Genomic DNA, 22,749 nt, shown 5'->3' on the forward strand with positions numbered 1-22,749 from the left:
TTTGTGCTTCCTGTTCTCCTAAAACACATTAAAATAGTATATGTTATATGTTATCATACTGTCTTTAGAACAGATCATAAAACAAAAGCGAAACACTGAATATTAGCTCCGATTATTTGTTTATCTAGTCTGTTTAGTTGTTTTAGTAACCTCAGTAAAACATTATTGTGCGCTTCCTGATTTTTGTAGGTTCAGGTGCCAATATAGCACTGAAAACACTTTTAGTGTATTTGTTTAAAAGTTGTAAACAAAATAAAATGTAATCACATTCTGCATGAAAACGAGTTCCTGATTTTAAAAAAATCATTGGGTTCAATTAAAAAAGACATTTTTGTTGTATTTTCTTATCTACAGATATCCACGATGAGAACGGGTTAAAGCCAGTCATGGTTTACATCCACGGAGGATCCTACATGGAGGGAACTGGCAACATGATTGATGGCAGCATCCTGGCCAGCTATGGAAATGTCATCGTCATCACAATCAATTACCGGCTCGGAGTTCTCGGTGAGTCCGCCGCTTTAATTGTGGTGTTTTAACTGGTTTGGAGAAGTGCTGATTGTGGCATAAGTGGTTCATTGATTTATTGATTGATTTGACTGTTTGGCTTCCCCTCTTTCATTAACTGGCTCGCTGTTACATTCAGGGAGCGGGACATTAGAAATGTTCTTCTTTGATCACATATTTATCTTTGAAACTTTTCCTTAAAAATTGATTTGCAGCTGAAATTCATACGTACACAGATATACTTGATACACTATTCCCACTCATCATCGTGGAGTTTTCAAGCTGCAGTTTCTTTTTCCTGTTCTCCAATCCTCCATGTTGCCAGGTTAGGACGTGGTTTGCATTTTTGTCTGTATTCATCTCTGTTTAAAATACCTTTATATCAGTGCAGCCCACATTTCTTATTAGGACAATAACCCTTTTCTTTTTGAGATGAACTATGAAGAGACGTGTTTCTCTGAAAGTATTTTATCAAATTGTAACAACATTCTTTAATTTGGCATGAAAAAACCCTTTAACCTAGCTATCCCAGGTTGTCAGAAGAAAATGTACAAATGAAGACAGATACGCTTTTCCAGGGTCAGATTTCGAGTCAAAGCTGCACTTTTTGTCATTATAGTAATTATTTAAGTCATGATGCAAATGGACAAAGATTTGGGTGCTAAGGCTTGTGTTTGGTGGACCAACTGTGTCAAGATCAAAACAGCTTGCTGACTTGATAGTCTTGCTAATGATGAGGTAGGCATAAAGGCACTATGATTTTTCCTTTAGAAAACAACGATGCATGTATATTAAGATGTATGTTGACTTTGTGAATGAGTCTAAAATCATTGGTTTCTCTGATAAACTTTATTACTTGCTTCATTTTTTCCTGATGGCAGCGTGCAACCATTCTGCAGGGATGTACAGTGGTCCCTCGCTATAACGCAGTTCACCTTTCGCGGCCTCGCTGTTTGGCTGATTTTTTTGTGCAATTTTTTTGATATTTTTTTATTTTATTTTTTTGTGCAGCGCATTCTGTTCTGAGTCCTGATTGGCCAAACAGACACAACAATGTCGACGAAACGGCGTCACCTGCGGGCGCCTTTGGTTTCGTTCTATGATACTGGACTTATTTTTCTACGAAGGTTTGAACTTCGAGAGTTTAAACAAGAGAGAAAAGTGTGAAAATGTTCATGCCTGTCTGAGAAAAGTGTGTAAAGTGTGTAGTGAGGGGGTTTTACAGCCTTAAAACATCTATAAGAATTGTAAAAAATAAAGCTGGCTACTTCGGGGATTTCAGCTATCGTGGGTTATTTTTAGAACGTAAGTCCTGCGATAAACGAGGGAGCGCTGTAATTCTAAAACCGAGATGGATAAAAGCACTGAAGCCTTGTAACAGTTGTACTAACTTACAGTTACCAGTTTGAATAAGTAGTCCATATTTCCTGTATAGTGTCTTTACAGCATGCATAATATTTATAAATCCCTCATATTTTGGCATCCATGTCTTAGATTTAGATACAAATAACCTGTTTCCACTCAGCATGATTGTAATTGTTCAGTTAGGTAAGATAAGAGGAAGATATTGTGTCTGTGTTCAAACTGCTTTGGAGAAGCATCATACAACTTTGATTTTCCTTTACATCAAGTTTGATGAATTGACTGGTACATCGTCACATACAGGAAATCTCGACCAACTGTTTGTCTAAAGGGTCAGAGTCTCTGCTTCTAAAGACTGTCGCCCTTTTAAAGTGGTGGTGGGCAGACACAGCTAGCTCTACCTGCCTGCAGTGCCTACCCAGCTTCCTCATGTATAGCATTTAACTGAGTAGTCCCACAAGTCAGATTTGTTTACCAGCCAGACTCTCCCCTTAATGACTTGTTGCACTAATTTAGTGACTATGAAAATAAACCTAAAGGATCTGTTAAACCTGATGAAACACATCAAATTAAGTTTTGAAAACAAAGTATAATCTAGTGTGTGCTGTCAATGCTGTTATTTATTTCTCAAGTGACGGCTGCACATTACAGCTCTCAAACGTTGAACTGGATTAAATGATTAAGGGTACTGTCTAATGAAGACGGTGTGGAAATCTTTTTATTTCTTGGCAGATAAATTGACATTTGTTTGACTGACTATTCCAGGTATTCCTGGTATGCGTTCTGTAGGGTTGCCAACTCCCTGAAAAATAAATAAGGGACACCTCGTGGCCAGGGCTGGGCAACCCAGTTGTCTTCACCCTTCCCAGTGTGGTAGCTCTTTTTTTTGTGTGTGAAATTATTTTTTAACCATTTGACTTGAATTTGATTTAAGCAGATGCATATTCTTTGTGATATGACCATATGGGAAACAAATGATCATTTAGCCATTTATTTTTAGCTCAAAATGACAACATTAACACAGTAAAACAGGTCTCTTTCTTAAACAGAAGCCTGTCATGCTTAACTTTTGAGAATATAAGTAAATCTTTCTTTAAAAAGAACTCTGTCCTGCTTAACTTAAAATTATATAAATTAATAGAAAACAATAGAAAGAAAAATATTCTTGTAACTGTGCACATATAGTGCATTTAGTACAATTGGCTCCAGTTGAGGTATTATTTCAGCTTTTCTAATGCTAATCAGCTGCTCCTGTTTGTAAACCCGCTTGTTCCCATGATTACGCATCTTAACTCATCATCATTATTCATCTATGTATTACTTTTATGTATTAGTCATCTATTTGTTGTAATCATCTATCCTTGCAGTTGTTTATTACACAAAATAAATTATATTATCACACTTCTGGCCACATAGCGCTGATATTCACTGCACATGCCCATATTAACCTTAACCAGAGGGTTTAAACAACAAACAGTGTTTACATACCATATCTGCTTCTGCCGTGACCTGGTGGACAAGAAATTGGTTAAGGGTTCCCCGAGCTTTCACGCCCCTCATGTTCTTCATGTGCCCACCATTAGAAGCATGCCTATGGAAAAAGTGCGCCGGCACACAGTGCAGTGCGCTTTATAGGTGTTATCGTGCACTTTCCCAGCCAGGTGTTTTCCCTTTCCCATTCCTCCCAGTACTTTTGCAGCCTTTTTTCTTTCTCTGAGGGGAACAAACATTGCTGCTCTAATGCTGGGCTCACACTGTACGATTTTTGGCCCATTTTGAGCCGATTTTTGAGTCATGCGACCGATTTGGTGATCGGCCCAATTTTGGCCTTCATCGTGCGTGGTGTAGTATACGTGGGGTAACGAGAATTGCTCGTGAGCTGCTCACACTGCTCACGCTCAAACACGTAAACGTCGGTGAAAAAGACGGAGCAGCGGTGCAGCGTGTGATCTGGACACAAGTGATGGAGGCACAACTTGTAGAACTTTGGAAAGCTCATCCGAGCCTTTTCGATGTGGCCTCACAAAATTATCACGACCACAACAACCGTGAAAATAGTTGGATCTACACTGCTGCTCAATCACAGCTGATCAATGTTTTTCATTAGCAATTTAGCAAAGTTGATGGTGGTGGTGTGTCTGTGTGAGTGAAAGACAGAGAGAGCGAGCGACAGATTGTCTGTTATAACCTTCATGTTATGGAGGCACAGTGTGAGCACTCAGGTCGCATCAGAGCATCGGGCGGTATAGTGTGAGACCCTGCATCGTGACCTACCAACTTCTAACCCCTGCGAGTCAATCGTGCAGTTTGAAAATCGCACAGTGTCTGCCCAGCTTTAGGTGTACTGTCGTCCGAGACTTGCACCGCAGTGTCGGCGTTTGTTTCCCCGCTGGCCATGCTTGTTGTTGTGGTCATCTGTTGTCTTCCAATATTTTCTCTGTAAGCGACCTTTCCTCGACCAATGAGATGAGCGGTAATCTGAATTGTCATACTCAAATTGTCATAAGTGTGCTGTCAGCTCATTGGTCACAAAGCAGGAGAGGGGCTGGGAATTATGTTTTCAAACAAAGTGTTAATTGCATTAACATTTATAGACTACTTTTGAGTCTCACTGTATTACGGGACAAAGTGCGTCCCTTATTAGCTCAATACGGGACGTGTACTTTTGTTTCTAAATACGGGACGATTCCGTTTTTTAAGGGACGGTTGGCAACCCTAGCGTTCTGTGTTCGAGTAGCAGCAGATTAGCATTGAGTAGCACACCATGCTCTAAATCAACAAATTACATACATACATTTGTTGGGTCTGCGCTTCCACAGGCCCCGCTGGTTTAGAAACGTATTCCCGTTAACGACAAGGAAGCAAGACAATCAGCAATCGATCGATTTTTCTTGCGAGAAAGGGAGGCTGGTCGGAAGCAGGCTCTTGGAGCTAAACGCTCCTCACCCGTCTCCTAGCCAGCTTCAAATAAACAGCCTTCCTTGCCGCCTTTTATTGAAAACAGTTACAATACACACAAGCACCACCCATTGTAAAACCCGCCTATGGTTCTAAAAGACACCATGTGTGTGCACGTGTAAGCACGTGTGTGTATGTGTGTGTGTATGCAAGTGCGAGAATGTGTGTGTCTGTATGCATCTGAGTGTTTGTGTTTGGGGGTACGTTTGTGTGACCTCATGCTCACCAAAAGGGTCATAAAGGCAGGAAGTTTACTAACCAAGAAAACAGAACCCTCACATAGGATGTCCCATAATAAAACACTACATCCTCCCCCATCATTCAACAAGCTGGAGAGGTGCTCAGAGACAAAGGGATGTCTTTGATAATGCTGCTTGAGTTAAGACTTTACAAATTTAAGTAACGCTATGACAACATTTAACAATTTAAACCTAACAACGTTCCTGTGAAAATGTTTCACACAATTTCCAGCATAGATGCTACGAACACCACCCCTGACATGAAACAGCTCAAGTTGTTCATTTCACACCTTGATAAGCAGCTTTATGTGGCTGCTTCACCTAATCGCTAATGTTATGTTAAGTAAATCCATATAACAGAAAGAATATCCGGTCGTTAAGTGATGACGTGATGACGTGATGAATCCTACTTCCGGGTCTAAAGTAGTCTGCGTTTAATATGGCTTTTGTGTTGTTAACATGTTTAATGTTTTGTATTTTCTTCTATTTGATCTCAAAAAGCTCCTAAAACAGTCAGTGATCACTGTTGACCTCCCTCGGCTTTTATTACCACTAATCATTTATTTAAGCTCAGCTTTTAAAACCTTAGGATGTAGCTACAGCCCAGCCCATGCAGCAGTATATGAATGACTAACCTCGTATTGTGGATGGATTATCTCAGTTGTTCTCCTGGCTGAAGTTTGGTCCTTTTACAGCATCCTGCCATGCGATTACATTTGTTCCTGACCACCGAGAACACTCACGGTAACTTTTATCGAGTGGGAAAAAAGTTAGCTTGTTTATATTATGCTAACATAGCTGTGTCACTAGCGGTCACGTAGCACATCATTATATACCAGCTAGCCCAACTTCAGTAACCCTACAAACGTCACTGCTGTTTAGTTTTCTGTCTTCATTTATGCTGGAAGTGATAGCAGAGCTGTACGTTTGAATTTGTTTCCAAAACCCCGCAGTCAGGACATGCTATATTGTATTTAGATAGAAGCTAGCGAGCTAACTCCCTGCTAACTTCTAACTCTGTTAAATGTCATAAATTCCATTTTCATGGATGCCTGGATGTTAAACTCAATAGTTACACCTGGTAGAGCAGAACGCTGCAGCGGAGTTTAGGCCCAGACACGGCTAGTGATGTCAGACTTAACAACCGGATTGACTGTGAGTATGTTGAACTTGTTACCATGTTACCATGGCGATTTACCCCAGTAAGAAGTGAAATGCTTTCATAGTACTGAAAACCCAGGGTTACCCCTGAAGTTACCTGGACAAGCCAAAATCCTGCTGGTAGTAGAAGCCTGGAAGTCCCTGGAAATTGTTAGGATAAGAGCAGCTACAAGTGCATTGGACAAACCATATATGATGATCTCCTACAGGCTAGCATCTGCTCATCAGATCAGTGAAGTACAGAATGCAGCACTAAATAGTAAAAACAGCAGCCAGTCTGAAACCAAGGAGGAAAGTAGCTAGAGTAGTTAGCTATACACCTACCAAGCTGTTAAGATAGTTTTGCATAATTTGTACACAAAATGTGTACATAAATATCTGACATGTAACAGATGAATTATCGATGTAAACCTGTTGCTGCAACCTCCCTGGCCTTTAGTTCCTCACAACCATCTGTGCTTCAGCTGTAGGTGTATAACTTGAAGTCACATGGTGATCATGGCTTGCATGTAGAAAAGCTACAGGCCGCAGAAATAGACTATCGAATGTTTGCAGATCAGGGAGCCACATATGAACCCCAGTCAGACTGGTCTGGTAGGACCTTTGCTCTTTTCAGTGTCTCATGTTGTCGTGTTTATTCCTGTGCTTGAAATTTTCAGGCAGAGCCCAACAAGAACCCTGTCTAACACGTCGTTAGAAAAAGTTCCATAGGTGTTCAACGGAGCTGAGATCTTATTGTTACAAAGGCTATAACATGGGATTTCAATTATTTGCATATTGTTCTTAAATGTGTCACTCATCTGTACATATGGATGAGTGAAACTTGTCTTGACACCAGTTGTTGTTCACTTCTGATGAAGCTGTTTTCAACAACCACCTTGTTATACAGATACACACAAATATAAAACACTTATCTCGGTGTTAAATATCAAATTTCCTTCATGGTTGTTGTTTCCGGGTTTGAATTGAAAGTGCGCTCCATATGGTTTGTTTGCTGTTTGCATGAGGTGTGTTGTTTAGTGAAGTGAAGCCACAGTATATCCTTATGAACGCTGCCGCTGCTCTGCTGCACTGTGCCGTGCTTTGCTCTGCTTACCATTTGTTATAAGGCCGAGCTGTCTGCACCAGTCTCTATATTTAGTTTCCTGGGAGCCGGGGGGAAAAGGTGTTCTGGAAAAGTGTGCACTGCAGAGAGGAAAAAAGAGAAGAGGAGAGAGACAGAGAATGAGAAAAAGAGGGAGAGAATACAGATGAAAAAACAGATAAAGACAACGGATGAAGGAGAACATTAGGACAAATAACAAAAAGACAGTCAGAATGGCAGCGTAGCCAGAAAGATGATTCTGTTCAGCTTTCAGCAGAATCACCTTTCTGGATTAACCATGCACCCAGACATTCAAATACTAAAATCTTTATGTAACAAAGAAAAAAAAGGGAAAAAAATCACTCATGAGCATCAATCTGGTTACTTAAGCATCGTAGAGTGGCATTATGAACAAACTGGTGACAGTTCTGTGTTTGTTACTTTGTTTCTTTTCCTACAGAGAATGGAACGTCTTAGGGTTTGACTGGATTGATTTTTAAGATTTCTATCATCATCCTGCTCTATTAAAAAGTGTTTCCCAATACAGCTAAATTATTCTGTTACATTTAGGAGAAAGCAAAGTGATGCAAAAGTCAAAGATTCAGTTCCATGAAAACCATCTGATTTAAAATGCCTCAACAAGCTTACTACCAAGAACTACAGAGAGAGTTTCTCCCAAACTGACTGACTGTTCATTTCAGTTTAAAATCCTTCACTTGAAACAAACCCCATCTAGTTTTCAATTCAAAAAGGTTTTTTAATATAGTGCTAAATCACAACAATAATCATCTCAAGGCACTTTATGTGTCAAGTTCAAAAAAGAAAGTATAGGAAGGCTTATGGCCTCGCCACCATGAGTACGCCTGATCTCAGAAGCTAAGCGGTATGGGGCCTCGTTAGTACTTGGATGGGAAGCCATCTGGAAATACCAAATACTGCAAGCTTTGGGGCGTTTCTGTGGCTCAGAGGTACAGCGGATTGTCTATTTGGAAAGTTGGTGGTTTGATCCCCGACTACTGCATTTTGCATTTGTCCTTGCTGAACCCCAAACTGCCCCCAATACCTACATCAGCATGTGAGTGTGTGAACGTTTACTTAAAGTATTAGGTACTTGTATGAATGTGGGTGAGTAAGAAAGTGCTGTGGGTGGAGTCCACAGTGCAAATGAAATCCTACAGTCTGAGCCAAAAAACCCACAGACACAAGTGAGGAATCGTTCAGGGTCACTGGATCACCCCTAACTGCAGGTTTTATCAAGTTTTGATCCTATATATCTTCCAAAGACCCCTGTATACTGCATCAAGCAAAAAGAGCCCACTGAGAGCACAGCCTTACTTGTGATTCCTGAGTTTCCAAAAGTAGAATGGGAGCGCTTCAGCTATCAGGCCTGTCTTCTGTGGAGCCAGCTCCCAGTTGGGATTCAGAATGTCCCATTTGCTTTTAACAGTGGGCTTAAAATTTCACTTTTTGAGTATAAAAAGAAAAAAGCTTACACTCAGGAGTGATTAGGGTGACCCTGAATCATATTCTAGACCTTAGGCTCAGCCCACTGGACCTCTAATGCACTGTTTTTGACCCTCCAGTGCTTCTTAGGGTTATGGTTAGGGGTTACTTCTATTCTATGCCATTAACTTGTGTTTGCTCTCTCTCGCAGTTTTTTTATTTTGTTGTTTTGTATTCTCTCTGTGCACTCTTTTCCAACTTTTCTTTCCCTTCCTCTCCCAGTCAATTATGAGAGACTGTTAAAGACCCTTTGTGCCCAACCATCGTCAACTATCTCTCTCTAACTAGGGAATTCAGCGAAAGCATCCTCCTGTTCATTTGACATTGTACCTGCATAATTATTCAAAAATGTCTTCCAGGCTATTGGTCCATCTGTGCTCACTCTAATCCACTCTTCACTGGCGTCTGGTATAGTTCTGGTTTATTTTAAAAATGCTGCTATTCTCCCACTTTTACAAAAACCTCAGCTAGACCCTTCTCTTTTGAGCAGCTACAGACCAATCTCCAAATTACCATTAATTGCTAAGCTTCTAGAAAATGTTGTGGCTAAGCAGCTTATAGCAGCTCTTGAAAACCACAGCATTGCACTAAGTTTCAGTCCGGCTTTCGCAGAGCTCACTCCATGGAAACAGCCCTTCTTTGGGTCTCAAGTGACATTTTGATGAGTAATGATGCAGGAAAATGATCTGTTCTGCTTATGTTGGACCTCGCGTCGGTGTTTGACACAGTTGACCACCACATCCTGCTTGAAAGGCTTAAACATTGGGTTGGTCTACCTGGAGCTGCCTTGGAGTGGCTCTCATATCTACATCACCGACGTTTTTCTGTGGTGGTCTCTGATTTTAGGTCATCCTCTACCTCCCTAACTTGTGCTGTCCCTCGGGGTTTGGTTTTGGAGCCTTTATTGTTTTTAGTATATCTTCTCGCCCTCCAGCATATAATGGGCTCCTTCAAGAACATTTCTTATCACTGTTATGCTGGTGACATTCAGTTGTATGTTTCTTTTAAGTTCCAGGATTTATTGAAGCTTCAGCTTCTGAATGACTGCTTAGATTCTATCAGATGTTGGCTGCAAATTTCCTCCAACTCAACGAGGGGAAAACTGAAGTCCTCGTATGTGCTCCGGACAGATTTTAATCCCAGATAGTGAAAGTCCTTGGTCCTCTCTCGGTCTATGTTAAATCCTCTATCAGGAATTTAGGTGTCACCTTTGACTCGACTCTCGCATTTGGATGGGCATGTGAATTCTCTGGTTCGGTCTTGTTTTTATCATTTAAGAAATGTGGCTGAGTTAGGCACTATTTTATTTTGCTCTGATTGCTATACGTACATTTATTTCTTCGCGCTTCTACTATTGTAACTCACTGCTTATGTGTCTAAGGTTCCCTGGAGCTTCTGCAGGTTGTGCAAAACACTGCAGCTGGGCTTTTGACTAAATCCAGTATTCACATGTGACACCGCTGCTATCTGAGCTACACTGGCTTCTTATTGAACTCAGAGTCCATTTTAAGATCCTGGTTTTGACTGGTCATCTGATCAGGACTTACTTGCTATGAAACAGACTAACATGAGAACTAAGGGTGACAGAGCTTTTGCCACTGTGGCCTGAGACTGTGGACTCAGAACTGTGTTTTTAAAAAACAATTCAAAACTCACCTTTTTAAAACCGCTTTTGGTTCATTTTTGCCTGTTTTATGTTGTCTGTTTCACCTTTATGAATTGTTAACTTAAAGGTGATATATAAATACAATGTTATTTGTTATTAGTTATTTAACACAGGATGGTCTGTAGCGTATTCTATAAAGCACCTGTGAACTGGAACTATATAAATAAAATGACTTTTTATTTAAGAATTGCAATTTTAGATACATTTCAGTGAGAAGTTGTTTCTGTGATAACGCTGCTCTCACACTCATCCTCCAGTGTGGATCTGCACCAAAGGAAGAACAAAACAGGTAGAATGAGAATCGTCTGTGAAACACCTGTAAACACGGCAGTATTGTCACCTCACTATTGCCTGAGTGTTGCAGTTCAAAGGATTCACACAGATATTTGCAGCAGCTGTTGAGAAGGTGCTAACATGCAATGGTGCCTGACTCAGTGAGTGAGTAAATGTGTGACACTGGGCTGAAGCAGATGCCTAGTGTGAAGGGACAACAATCTCTGCAGGCCGAGCAGCTCGATCGTGTCTGTGCCGGCAGGCTGATTGGAGACGGGTGTAAGAAGTCATCAAACACTCATCAGCTCGCACCACTTTAACATCAAATTCCCTGCTGGACGGCCGTCAGTGTATCATTTACACCTTTTTCCACATCTCACATTGCTCTGCTCTGGTCTTGTTGTTTCCACAGGACAAGTGTACAACTCAATCCACCCTGTTGCTAAAATTAACCTGCTATAATGTGTCAAAAAGTAGCACATGTCAATATTGGGTCAGGCCAATATCGGCTGCCCAATGCGGGGGAGCAAGAACGATGCTTGTGTGGATCATACATGTCAGGATCCAAATGTGCATGCGCATTACCTCACATGTCAGTGTTGTGGCGCATCTCTCACTATATGACCAGGAGGAAAAGACCCTTAATTGATTGGACATAAAATAAAGTTTCAGTTTGTGTCGTATATCTCTGGATCTTGTTGCACTGAGTGTGAAATTATTATTTCTACATCTTCTGTTGCATTATGCTTTCTACCATATTGACTTGTAACTGCACAGCTGAGTCCAATTACCCTTAGTGATTGGTCTTTTCTAACAAATTTCCCAGTGCGCTGCAGCAACAGTATTGTGACAAATGTTTTTGTGTGCTGCACTAATTAGTGTGAACTATGGAGTTTGGCACTGTGAAGCGTTTAGCATTCGTTTTCAGCTCGTCATTTTCATTTTTTGGTTGTAACACTGAAGCTGCAAAGAGTAGGCATAGTTACTGGGGTCAGTCACCCAAAACAACAGACGGTGCACAAAAGAGGTGAAAGGGAGAGTACAGGAAGGGTGGAGGTGAGTATCAGGGGTGATTTATTGCAGAAGGATAGCAGCAAGAGAGAAAGGGAAGGTTTACACGATGGCAGAAAGACATGCTTTCATGTATGGTTTGGAAACCGTGGCACTGACAAAAAGACAGGAGGCAGAGCTGGAGGTGGCAGAGTTCAATATTTTAAGGATTTTGTTGGGGATGACCAGAATAGACCGGACTACATATGGGTACAACAGAGGGACACCTCGGGTGGAACGCTTTGGAGACAAAGTTGGAGAGGCAAGGCTGAGATGGTTTGTGCAGGGGAGGGATATATTTAACAAAGGCAGGAGCCAATGAGGAAGACCACAGAGCTCATGGATACAGGGAAGGGGGGCATGCAGATGGTTTGTGTACAAAAGCTAACACTTTATAAAAGCTGAACACAGCTAAAGGAAGGTAATACACATTTATCACACGCAAACACTCAATTTAATTCCCTCCAAATTACATACTTGTTGGAAATTATTAAAATAAAGACACATTGCATTGGCAAAGAATTAAATACACTTTCCTTTCAAATAGCCTTTTTAGTATTGACATTCAAAATGTGAGCATGTAGCTATTATTGAGTTTGACTGCTGCTGTTGACTTTCACTGAAGAATTTCAAGTCAAGTCATTATAGTTTGAAAGGAATGCTACAAGCTACTGCAGTGACTCAACTAGTTGTGATCTCAGTAATATCACTAATTAGCTAACAAAAGCTTTCCAGTTACTTTGTACCACAGGGACTGATTGCTGAATCTGTGGCAAAGAAGCAGAGCTGCAACAAAGAAAAGAGCCTCACTCTCAAACACACCTTTCATGTCACATCTCACAGCTTTCCTTACCCAAGACAAGAGATAACAGTTAATTAGAAACAAACACAGAACAGTTAACAGTCACTAATATGTGTAAAGATGTTCCTACCCGAACAAAAATATAAGTACTGCCAGGCCTTTATCGTTTGCTTTTCTTTGTTCATAGAGAACAAAGAAAGGTAAGAAAATACCCCAAATGAATCCAGACATAGACCCCATCCTTCCTAATTAGGATTCAAAACCCCTTCAGATCTTATCATATGTAATCATGCTCTGCTCCGAGCTTTTTGTTCTTAAATCTTCCAGAATTTAGTTCTTGACCACGCATCAACAAGGATTTCCTCTACATTGTTTTAATTTTATCATACTATCCAAGAGGAAGAATCCTTACGTAATAGTGTTGCACAATTTTGTGTGTGTGTTTTTTTAAGACCAGTTTCCGTACATCTGTTTGAGTTTCAGTCTCACTGCGCTCGTTAATCTTTTTCCTTCAGTGGGCAACTGCTTTGAGGGAGAGAACTCAAACCACTGCATAGTACCTGCTCACAAACAAAGAGCACAATTAAACATATAACAGTTTTAACAAAGTTAGATTTTTGTAGCTTATTGCAGAGAAGTTAAGAATAACAGAGAGGGAGACAGGAAGCTGATAGTTTGTTACTTTTATTTACACTCTTTTTTAGTCACATAGCTGTCTTGCGTATTCTGTGTGATTCCTCTTTATTCTAGTATTTCATTCTAAATTCTTCTGTTCCAATCCTTTACCAGCCTCTCTTGTAGTCAGAGGCAAAGTGCTCAGCCTCCCAAGCAGCCTCTTCTTCCTGCTTCTCTATAACTCCTCAGTTTCTGCAAGGACAGCTATTGCTGGGAGGAGGTCATTACCACTCCAGAACTCTTCCCCCTGGTTGTGCAGCGATGACAGCACGTGAGGAGAGAGAAGAATATGCTGTCACTGCTGTCGCCTCACGACAGTGGTAAGCAGCAGCTATCCACTTTGCTTGTGAGTCAGGGTATGAGGTAATGTCTTCTGACATGACACAGAAAGGCCGACGGCTGGAGCTGCAGTTCACATTCTGCTACCAGAAAAAAAAGGGCAGAAACACCCTGAAAAACATGCTTTTGATCTTGTACACATGAAGACGGTGAGTGGAGTCATCTGTCACTTACAGATGTTGCTCTGCAAATGCTGCTCTGTGTGCCTTTGACAGACTGTGCCAGTGCCTTGGTCCCAACTACTCAGCAGTATCTGCTAGTTCTCATTACATCTGCCCTTTCCTTTCCCCCCATGTGTCACTGATTCAGGATATTGGGTTCGATACAATTTCCGAGAAATACTCTGATTTTTTTAATGTATGATAATGTCATGAAACAGTTACTATCATGTTTAAAGCACAGAGGAATGCAGATATGTTAGCCTAGCCTAGTGTTAGATCCCCAGACAAAGGGTAACCTCCACATAACATGAGGTGCCACTCCCCACTCCAACCACCCCCCAAGAAAAGACCAGCAACACGGAACCACTGAAAATATGAGACGGCAGTATATTTGCTGTAGAAATGAGCAGTTCAAAACCAAACTCATTTCTAATGCTGCCTAGTTTTCCCTAACTGCGAGTAAAACTATAGACAATTGTCTAACTTTGACTCATTTCAACATTCACAAACTATTTACAAAATGCTCCAAAACAACAAACATATTAGAAGATATCAGAATATGTTCCCCAACAACTTTTGTTCAGACTTCTCATACTCATCTGGTCTGTTTTCTGGGTGTCAACTGGAGGTTCAAGGACTCCAATCACTTTTTGCCAAAGTTTGTTTTCTCTGTTGAGTCAGCGTCACAAGAATTTATAGTCACAAACAAAGTAAAGTAGTCCAAAATGCTTCTTTCTGGATTGGACTTTCAGCAGACGTAACAAAATGTGCACCATGTGACCAAAAACTAAATCAGGAAGACTGAACCCCAAAGATTCCTGACACATCTCTGGTAGCAAACAGCAGAAGCGATGACCTCTCATGGCCAGTGTTGGTCAAGTTACTTGAAAAAAGTAATCAGTAACTAATTACTGATTACTTCCCCAAAAAGTAATCCCGTTACTTTACTGATTACTTATTTTCAAAAGTAATTAATTACTTAGTTACTTTTTAAAAACACGATTTACAACCTGAGTAGCTGATAAAGTGATAGATCTTTCAGCCCAATTCTACTTTTTCTGCATAATCCATCATACGAAATGTAATCAAATGGAAAAGTCTCTTTTTAAAACTTGTTTTATTAGTTTTAATCTTTTAACTTTATGCATCAAGCAAAAATGTAATTATATACAACATTCTCTGACTGGAAGAAATTAGTTTAACATTTAAACCTATTTTCTGCACATTCCAGCACATAAAATAAAATATTTTTTGTGTTTACACTCAGTCTTTCAAATAGATGCAAGTAAAACACAGCAGAAAATAAATAAAGTCAAAGACTCAGCGGTCCTGTTGCTCTATTTTCACCTGTAAAGCAGGACTGCGGTAGGCGAAGGTTTACCCTGGTGCAGGTGTGCCGCGGTCAGTGGAAGGATACGGCAGTGTCTCTGTGAGTTTCCCATCACGTCGTAGCTACTCGGTGCTTGTTGGAAGTTTAGGGGTTTTTTTGCTGTAAAAAGAAGTTTTCTTCTCACGCACAGCGGACACTAAACTCAAAGTAAGGTCAGTACTTCCACGCTTTAAACGCTGCACGCTCATACTCTCTCCCGCAAATGATATATGATCCATTGTTGATCTGCACACAGCTGTTGTCACGAACGTCGCACTCGCTTACGTCACTGTCATGAGACACTCGCAAAAAAAATCACGGCTTTAGTAACGCAGTAACGCAGCGTGCTTACGGGAAAGGAACGGTAATCTAATGACCGTTTTTGCAATAGTAATCCCTTACTTTACTCGTTACTTGAAAAAAAGTAATCAGATTACAGTAACGCGTTACTGCCCATCTCTGCTCATGGCACTCATGCAAAGCAATGTTTTGGGTTTGGTAGAACATTTCTCATGCACTCTGGCTCTCTGTGTAACAAGTGCTGGACGTAAAGTTCTGTCACATCTTGGGTAAACATTTTGTACATGAAGTTTGTGGCCTGATTGTTTAGACGTCTTTTGGAGACCCAACGGTTGAATAAACCTGATAAGCACTTTCACAGTGGTGCAGGTTTTAAAGCACAATGACATGAATGTGATGGTTTCCTGATTTTGTGTTTGGAAAAGAGCCGACACAGTCAACAATCACGTGCTCGAATAGCTCTCCAATACCTGCGATCAGTTTTAATGGCGTGTCAGGACTCACATGATCTGGTTTGTCTGTAATTTGACATGGATGGAATGAGAGACAGACTTTCACAACATTAGACTTGAGACACGACCATAAGTTTAATTGAGGAACAGAGTTTCATGACACTCGTATCTGTCAGTGGTGTTTCGATGACCTCAGGGAATGGAAAGACTTCACTGCCTGCCAAACCATTTCAGAGAATAATGTCAATACCCGCAACTGCAACTGAGGTTGCACAGCGATTTTAAATTTGTCTGACACAATCTGGGACAACTACTGAATGAAATGCAATGACGCATACACCATGCAGAACTCCACACGCTAACCCATCTCTGCCACTGTAAGGCTGAGCTGGAAACAGTAGGACACCGCCATGAAACCAGTGTCATGCAAAAAAAGAGACTACACACTCTTTGGGCATTGTAATGTACCTGCAGTGCGCTCAAATGCTGTGAAATGTGAATCTTCTTCAGAGTCTCTGAAAGGTGGGACTAATTTGTGACTGCTCACATCAAAGCTGTCTTCTGGCTTAGGGGATGATGGCTGAGGGGCTGACTAAAGAGTGGAAGGACTGGCAGATGCAGCTCCTCCATTTCCTGAGCTCTCTCCTTTAATGCATGACCTCTAACTTTATGAGCAGTTCCTAAATGAGCAACTCTAGCTCCTTTATGAGATGCATTACTTGCAGTTCCTCCATCGAAGCACCAACTTGCACAGAGGGACTTTGCAGTCAGCCAGGAACACCAGCAAAACCTAAATCTTAAGCAAAGAACTTTGCAAAAGGTATGAGGTCATCTTTCTTACACCTGTTCGACTTTTCTTCAGTTACAGTTAAAGTCCTCTCACATAGTGCCACCCCAACACAAGAAAAAAAACAAAAAAAACAAAGAGCAACTTACACAACGCAACAACAAGGACAATGAACACAAGAAAGAATGGACACACCCAAATTCATGTTTCGTCCCTGGGCTTGGGTTAACCTCGACATAACATGAGACAAAACTCACCACTCAGAACAGGGAGGTGAAACTTTATTAAATCAGCAATCTCCACCTGTTTATGCCAACACACACACACACACACACACACACACACACACACACACACAGGGGATTTACGCAAATTTGCGCAGGGTTAGTAAATCTACTGTCAACATTCTTCCATTCAGAGTATTAAAGACTCAGTATATTATAATACACATATTGAAATCCTTAAAACCTGCATGCACATAATTTAGTTCAGTTTGAGACCCAGACCCCAGACATCCAGAGGCCCCAGAGTACGAGGACCCAAGGAGGACCACTGGGGGGACAACCGTGCCACCCTCCTGGGAAGAGCTGAGGAGAGCCCCAAACGAGAGGTCACCCAGCAGCCACGGAGCAGAGGCCAGAGGGGGTTGCAGTGACGTGCCCGCGGGCTCTGCCGGCAGCCAGCTGTGCCAGAGAGGACCGGGCCTCAGGCCCAGAGGCCTGAGGGTACTGCACCCCCCAGAAGAGCCCAGCCCAGCTACAGGCGCCAGGCCCCGCCAATCGGCCACCAGGAGTGAGTCGGTACATACATGAGCGCCCAGCCCCAGACACCAAGAACCACCGACACACCAACGTCTGAGGGCATCAGCCACCGGCAGGGAGTGTGGTGAGGGGAGACAGGCCTCCATACCTCAGAGAGCCTAGACTACTCAATTGTAATGGCAAACCGAGTTGTGGCGAGCCGTGGCGAGTACTAATGGATTAGCAGCTTTTGTCTTTTTGGGCCTGCGCTCTGTTGGTTTTTACTACTTGTTGGAAAGTTGTTGTCATTTGAGTTTTTGAATTGTTTGAGTAATTTTTGGTAAGAAAGCATTACTTTCTTTAGCATTACTGATTGTATCTACTTTTTTTTAATCAATTTTAAATCATGCTTTTTATTTGTTTTTGTTTTTTAATGTCTCTGTAAAGCACTATGCATCACCTTGTTGTTGAATTGTGCTATAGAAATAAACTTGCCCTGCCTTACATTTGAAATTTTATTAGCTTTCGTTGCTACTCTCCATATACAGAAGGCAGAATGGAGATGGATGCCTCTCGCAGCATCAGCCTACACATAAACATAGCTGTGCTGCAGCCAATAACAGGAGATACAATGGCCAAAGGGAAGCACAGTTGTTCTCTTCTTTTTCTTTTCATTTTAATTGTCTATTGCTCCTGAAACCTCTGTGATCTAATACTGTTTTCCTCTGACGACAGAAGCTGGCTGCAGCAGCAACAACAAAGGCTGCATAGGGTGGGGACCTGTCCTGTTTTCTCAGAGATCTGTGCTAGATGAGTACGCTATCGTTCGCTGAGTAAATGCTATGACAACCAAAGAATAGTTAAGATAATTGCAAGCTACAAATGATTTTTTAGTAATTGCGTATAGACAAGATGACATGCTTGTTTTTCTCTGAATGAAAAGCAGCACCACAGGTTTGGAGGATAATAAAAGGGACCACAAAATTACCTCATCCACATGAACACTCTGAGAAAACAAAGCAAAAATATCCCCAACACATGTAAATCAAAGTGAAGGAGAATAACAGCAAAGATTTTAGAGCTTAAAGAGCTGGTATCACTCAGTGGGCATCGGCTAACTTCCCCCTGTCATGTCCTGTGACTACCTCACACTTTCCTCACACTGGCACTCATTTGTTGACATAATGGACTCCATCTGTACTGTATTTGCAATATGCAGCATTGTACATCACTCTGGGCTCATAGCAAAGAAAAAAGAAAGGCCCAGCCCCCTCCGAAGCCTTCCCCAAACGGCGGCTCAGTTCATCTTGAAGCCATTTGCCTTTATCTAGTAAAAAACGCTGTCAAACCTAAAATGAGGACGTGGGCCCAGCGAGTGATGCAGACTAAATGCTCAACATCACTCATTTCATAAGAATATTAGTAAAGTCTTCTTTTCCCACCTTTGTTCAACCTTTGTCCTTAGTAGTTAGCTGTCATTGTGTCACCACTCAGCCATTGCTCTTGCATCACAGCTGTCATATTCTTAAAGCGTGTTTAAGATGTTACAGAGCCCAGACCCTGGAATCTGATTGATGCTTATCATAAAAGCCATAGCATGGAATAGTAAACAGCACTGAAAAGAAACGTCTGGTATGTCAGCTTCGTTCCAGATTACTCAGAGATGTGACTATACAACCATCGATATGAGCTTTCATATCACACTCAGCCCATTGTGGCTGAAAGGCAGGTTGTCTGCACAAAGACTCAGTGTACCTTTATTCAGCTCCTGCAGACACTTAGGGCATCAGAGACAGCTCTTCCTTACACTTGCAGAAAGGCAAAAACAGCCATCAGACTGAATTTCTTCTTACCTGCAGGCTGACGTATCCTGGATCAGGGTGTGAGGTATGGAAATGAAAGTGATATATGAAAATGTGATTACTGGCTGATTGTTGAAGGGCTGTGGTTCAGGAGGTAGAGTGGGTCGTTGCTACAGGTGTCTGGACATTCGCCTGAATAACTCAAGCACTCAGTGTAATCTAAGATTTAACAGCGATGAACAAAATCAAAGTTTCTTTTGGCCCTTGAAGGATCTGCAGATGTGCACACCGGTCATTGAATGGGTTTTTTCTCGGTACATTCACCACAGCTTTTTCATTACAGTCTTAGTCACTGATAGCAAAACCAAAGATCACTTTTCACTTCCATCCATCTGGAAGCCCACACAGAACGTAAGAGGTAAATTGTGTTTGTTCCTGAGAGACTGTCAGAAGACGAATTTCAGGGCTGATTGCATAGCAGCCAACCACCAGCATGCATCAGGCCCCACCAAAGAGTAGTAGTAGCCTCATTTGCATGATATCTGCGAGGGAGAGCATTCCCCAGATGCAAAGCTGATTAAAGAGTGTTGTCGCTCAACAACTCGAGGGCAAAGATAGAGAAGAGTGAGATGACCGACCACCACGCGGGGCCAACGCTGCTTTGATGTGCTGACCACACAAGCATGGAGGCAGCGGTTGGTGCTTATTTCCTTAATGAACCTATTGCAGTTCAAATGAATCTTGATGAATGCGAGCTCCTCTACACATATTACATGGTTTAACGTCACTATTAGTCATATTCTTCCATTCTTACATGCATGGTGACCTTTATGGATCAGCATATGGGCTAATTTGTGTTCAGTCTAAAAACATGGCAATTTTGTCTTCTTACCAGAGAAAACTGTCAGCAAGACATGAAATTATTCAGGTTACCTAAACAATGTTATGTGGAGATTAACAGATGTATTTTCAAATAACATCTCCACTTGAGTTCTCAATAGGTTCTGGGTACTTGTGACACCAGCCGGTCTTTGTAGAATGGACTTCATGTTAGCCAGCAGATATGTATTCACGCTAATGCACAGCTCTTACCTACAGAGCAGCATTTGCTGCTATGGGTCATTTATGATTTCCAGGATGTTTCACATGTGGTGAGCATGCATCAGTAAGTTTAATATCTCGTACATTATCAAAACCTCATTCACAACTTGTACAGAAGTGAGCAAGATCTGACTTTATGTCTCACTATGTATTTTCAAAATCAGAATCAGAAAAAAGCAGGAGTGACTGTAACAGGCTGCACGCTGGTTGGCACATGCGCACTATATTTTTAACACAGGTCTGTACCAGTTCTCATCCTTTAGCATTTAGATGAAAAATTTAAAAGTGTTTGGACTTTATCCGGCTGCCTTTTCTGCGTGCCAGCTGTGTTTAAGGTATGTGGGAGTATTGGGAGCACCACAGTTGATCTGAGAAGAACACAAGTGAACATAATCCAGTGAAACCATGAACAGTGTTTGTGTCTCTGCTGTCTGATGCTTCCTGCACTCTGGGCTTTTGTCTGCACTCCCCAGCAGAACACCTGAATCTGATTTTATCTGTTCAGGACGCAAAAGATGGAGAATCTGCTTCAGATTGTGAATGCTCTTCTAAAAACATAAACTGTGGCTCTTTTGAGAAATTAAAATAAGTAATGAAGTTGTTGGTTTTGTGTGTCTAGCCTATGCCAGCTCATGCAATTCATACATGTAGTCCTCACGTTGTCTCTAAGTGTAATCAAGACAGGGATAATGTCTCACTCAGGTGTAACTGAGAAAACAGGTAGTTGTCTAATATAATTTCTAGTACACAGGGATACCTAAGCAGGTATGAAAACTACTCATAACACATGAAGTGATAACAACTGTGAAAAAAATCCACTTTTTTGCTTTTTGCACATCATTTTGTATCACAAAGGATGTGCACATGTGCACAACCCCAACAAAATAGGTTGCTATTCATGCATGAGATCTTACTGGAATGCATTGATCAAACCCATTGCAACCTGACAAGTGATTCTCCAAATGATCCCTCCAGATACAGACTGGATGCTGAAAACTGGTGAAGATGGTTGTTTAAGAGAAAGGTATCAAAGAATGATGTAACAAAGATGTGCAAAAATGTAGCACATTAGCGCTGTGAGCTGTACATTGTTGTCCTTTATCTCTATTCTAGAACATGAAGAGCAAGTGTGGTTAAAAAAAAAGAAAAGAAAGATCGTCCAGAGAAGATAATCTGCTCTTCTGGGAATTCATACGGGAGTTTGCACTCCCTTAAAGGTGGGATGAGGCGCTTGATCACATGGTGCAGGGGCTCAGAGTAGGGACGCTACTTAGATGTGGTGTGGGCATCTGAGTAGGAGGCCTCCAGGATACCTCCTAAGTGAGTTGTTTCAAGTGTGTCCTACTAGGACAGGGCCCTAGGGCATACCCAAGACACGTGTCTCTTGGCTGGCTTGGGAATGCCTTGCTTTCCCCTGGCCGAGCTGGAGGTGGTGGTCAGGAAGAGTGAGGTCTGCCCTGTGACCCAAACTGGGGATGGATGTTTGTCTCTTTATTTTGTTCAGGCATTGGGGTGGCAGAGCATGTTGAGAATGCCATGTGGTTCTTGAAAGCAGCACCTCCTACAAAGAGCTGCTTTGATATGCCTGCATGTTGCTCAGTGGTGATTCCTGATGTGTTTTTCCACCTACGTCTGTTGACTCGACACAATGGTTGAGGTGATGGAATGGTACATCATAAAACCAACAGACATGTAATCACAGGTATTGATTATTTATTAAATTGGATTTCTCGCCTCATCCTCAACATAAAGGAGCTGTAAGAGCTTGAACATAGCATTGCTGAAATTTGATTTGGGTTATTTACAGCAGTTCAGGTGTTGTTAACAGAGCATTGCAGCTGAACTTAAGCATCAAGTGAATCTAGACTAAGAGAATGTCTGCTTGCACCCTTTCCCCTGTTTTGTGGTGGAAGTCAGCTTTCTCATCTCCCTGGATTGATTTTCAGAAGTAAAAACGAACATCGGATCAGCTCAAGGATTTCATGGTGAAGTCTGACAGTGGATAGTAGCTGGAAAAACACCAGCTGTGCTGAGGTCTCCTCAAAGAATTCTGCAATGTGGTTATCTCCTCAGCTCTGTTGGTCTTCCTTTTTCACCAGACAGCCTTTAATTTGAATTGCTGGATATCTTCCTTCTCTGGATTTCTGACCTGTTTATACTCCTTTATATGGTCACTGCAGCTTGCAGTAATCTGACTGAGAATGGTGGGGCTACAATATTAAATCTTTTTTTCATAATTCATAATTATTAAGAAAAATATGTCATATTTTATATATTTGAGTGAGCTTTAAATAGGTATGTTTCCAGATGCTGGTTTGTACATTGCAGTCCTAGAGCAACAGCCTCTGTTCTCTGTGTTGTTGTTAGTAGGATGTGAGCATTGTCAGCTGGCTGGTTCACGTGCGTCTGGCAGCTCCA

General features: G+C 41.5%; 1 protein-coding gene and 1 long non-coding RNA gene across 2 annotated transcripts in view; one reads left to right on the forward strand and one right to left on the reverse strand.

Annotated features, from left to right (window-relative positions):
• Window positions 1-22,749, reverse strand: part of LOC309700095 — a 436,175-nt gene that overhangs the window by 200,484 nt on the left and 212,942 nt on the right. The gene's annotated exons all lie outside the window — the stretch shown is intronic.
• Window positions 1-22,749, forward strand: part of nlgn4xa (neuroligin 4 X-linked a) — a 92,785-nt gene that overhangs the window by 28,417 nt on the left and 41,619 nt on the right. Inside the window, exon 2 of the mRNA XM_082523464.1 lies at window positions 355-507. Coding sequence (XP_082379590.1) covers window positions 355-507 — 153 coding nt within the window. The remainder of the gene's footprint in view (window positions 1-354; window positions 508-22,749) is intronic.

The sequence above is a fragment of the Aulonocara stuartgranti genome, assembly GCF_965226115.1.
Source record: "Aulonocara stuartgranti genome assembly, chromosome: 23".
Lineage (NCBI taxonomy): Eukaryota > Metazoa > Chordata > Actinopteri > Cichliformes > Cichlidae > Aulonocara > Aulonocara stuartgranti.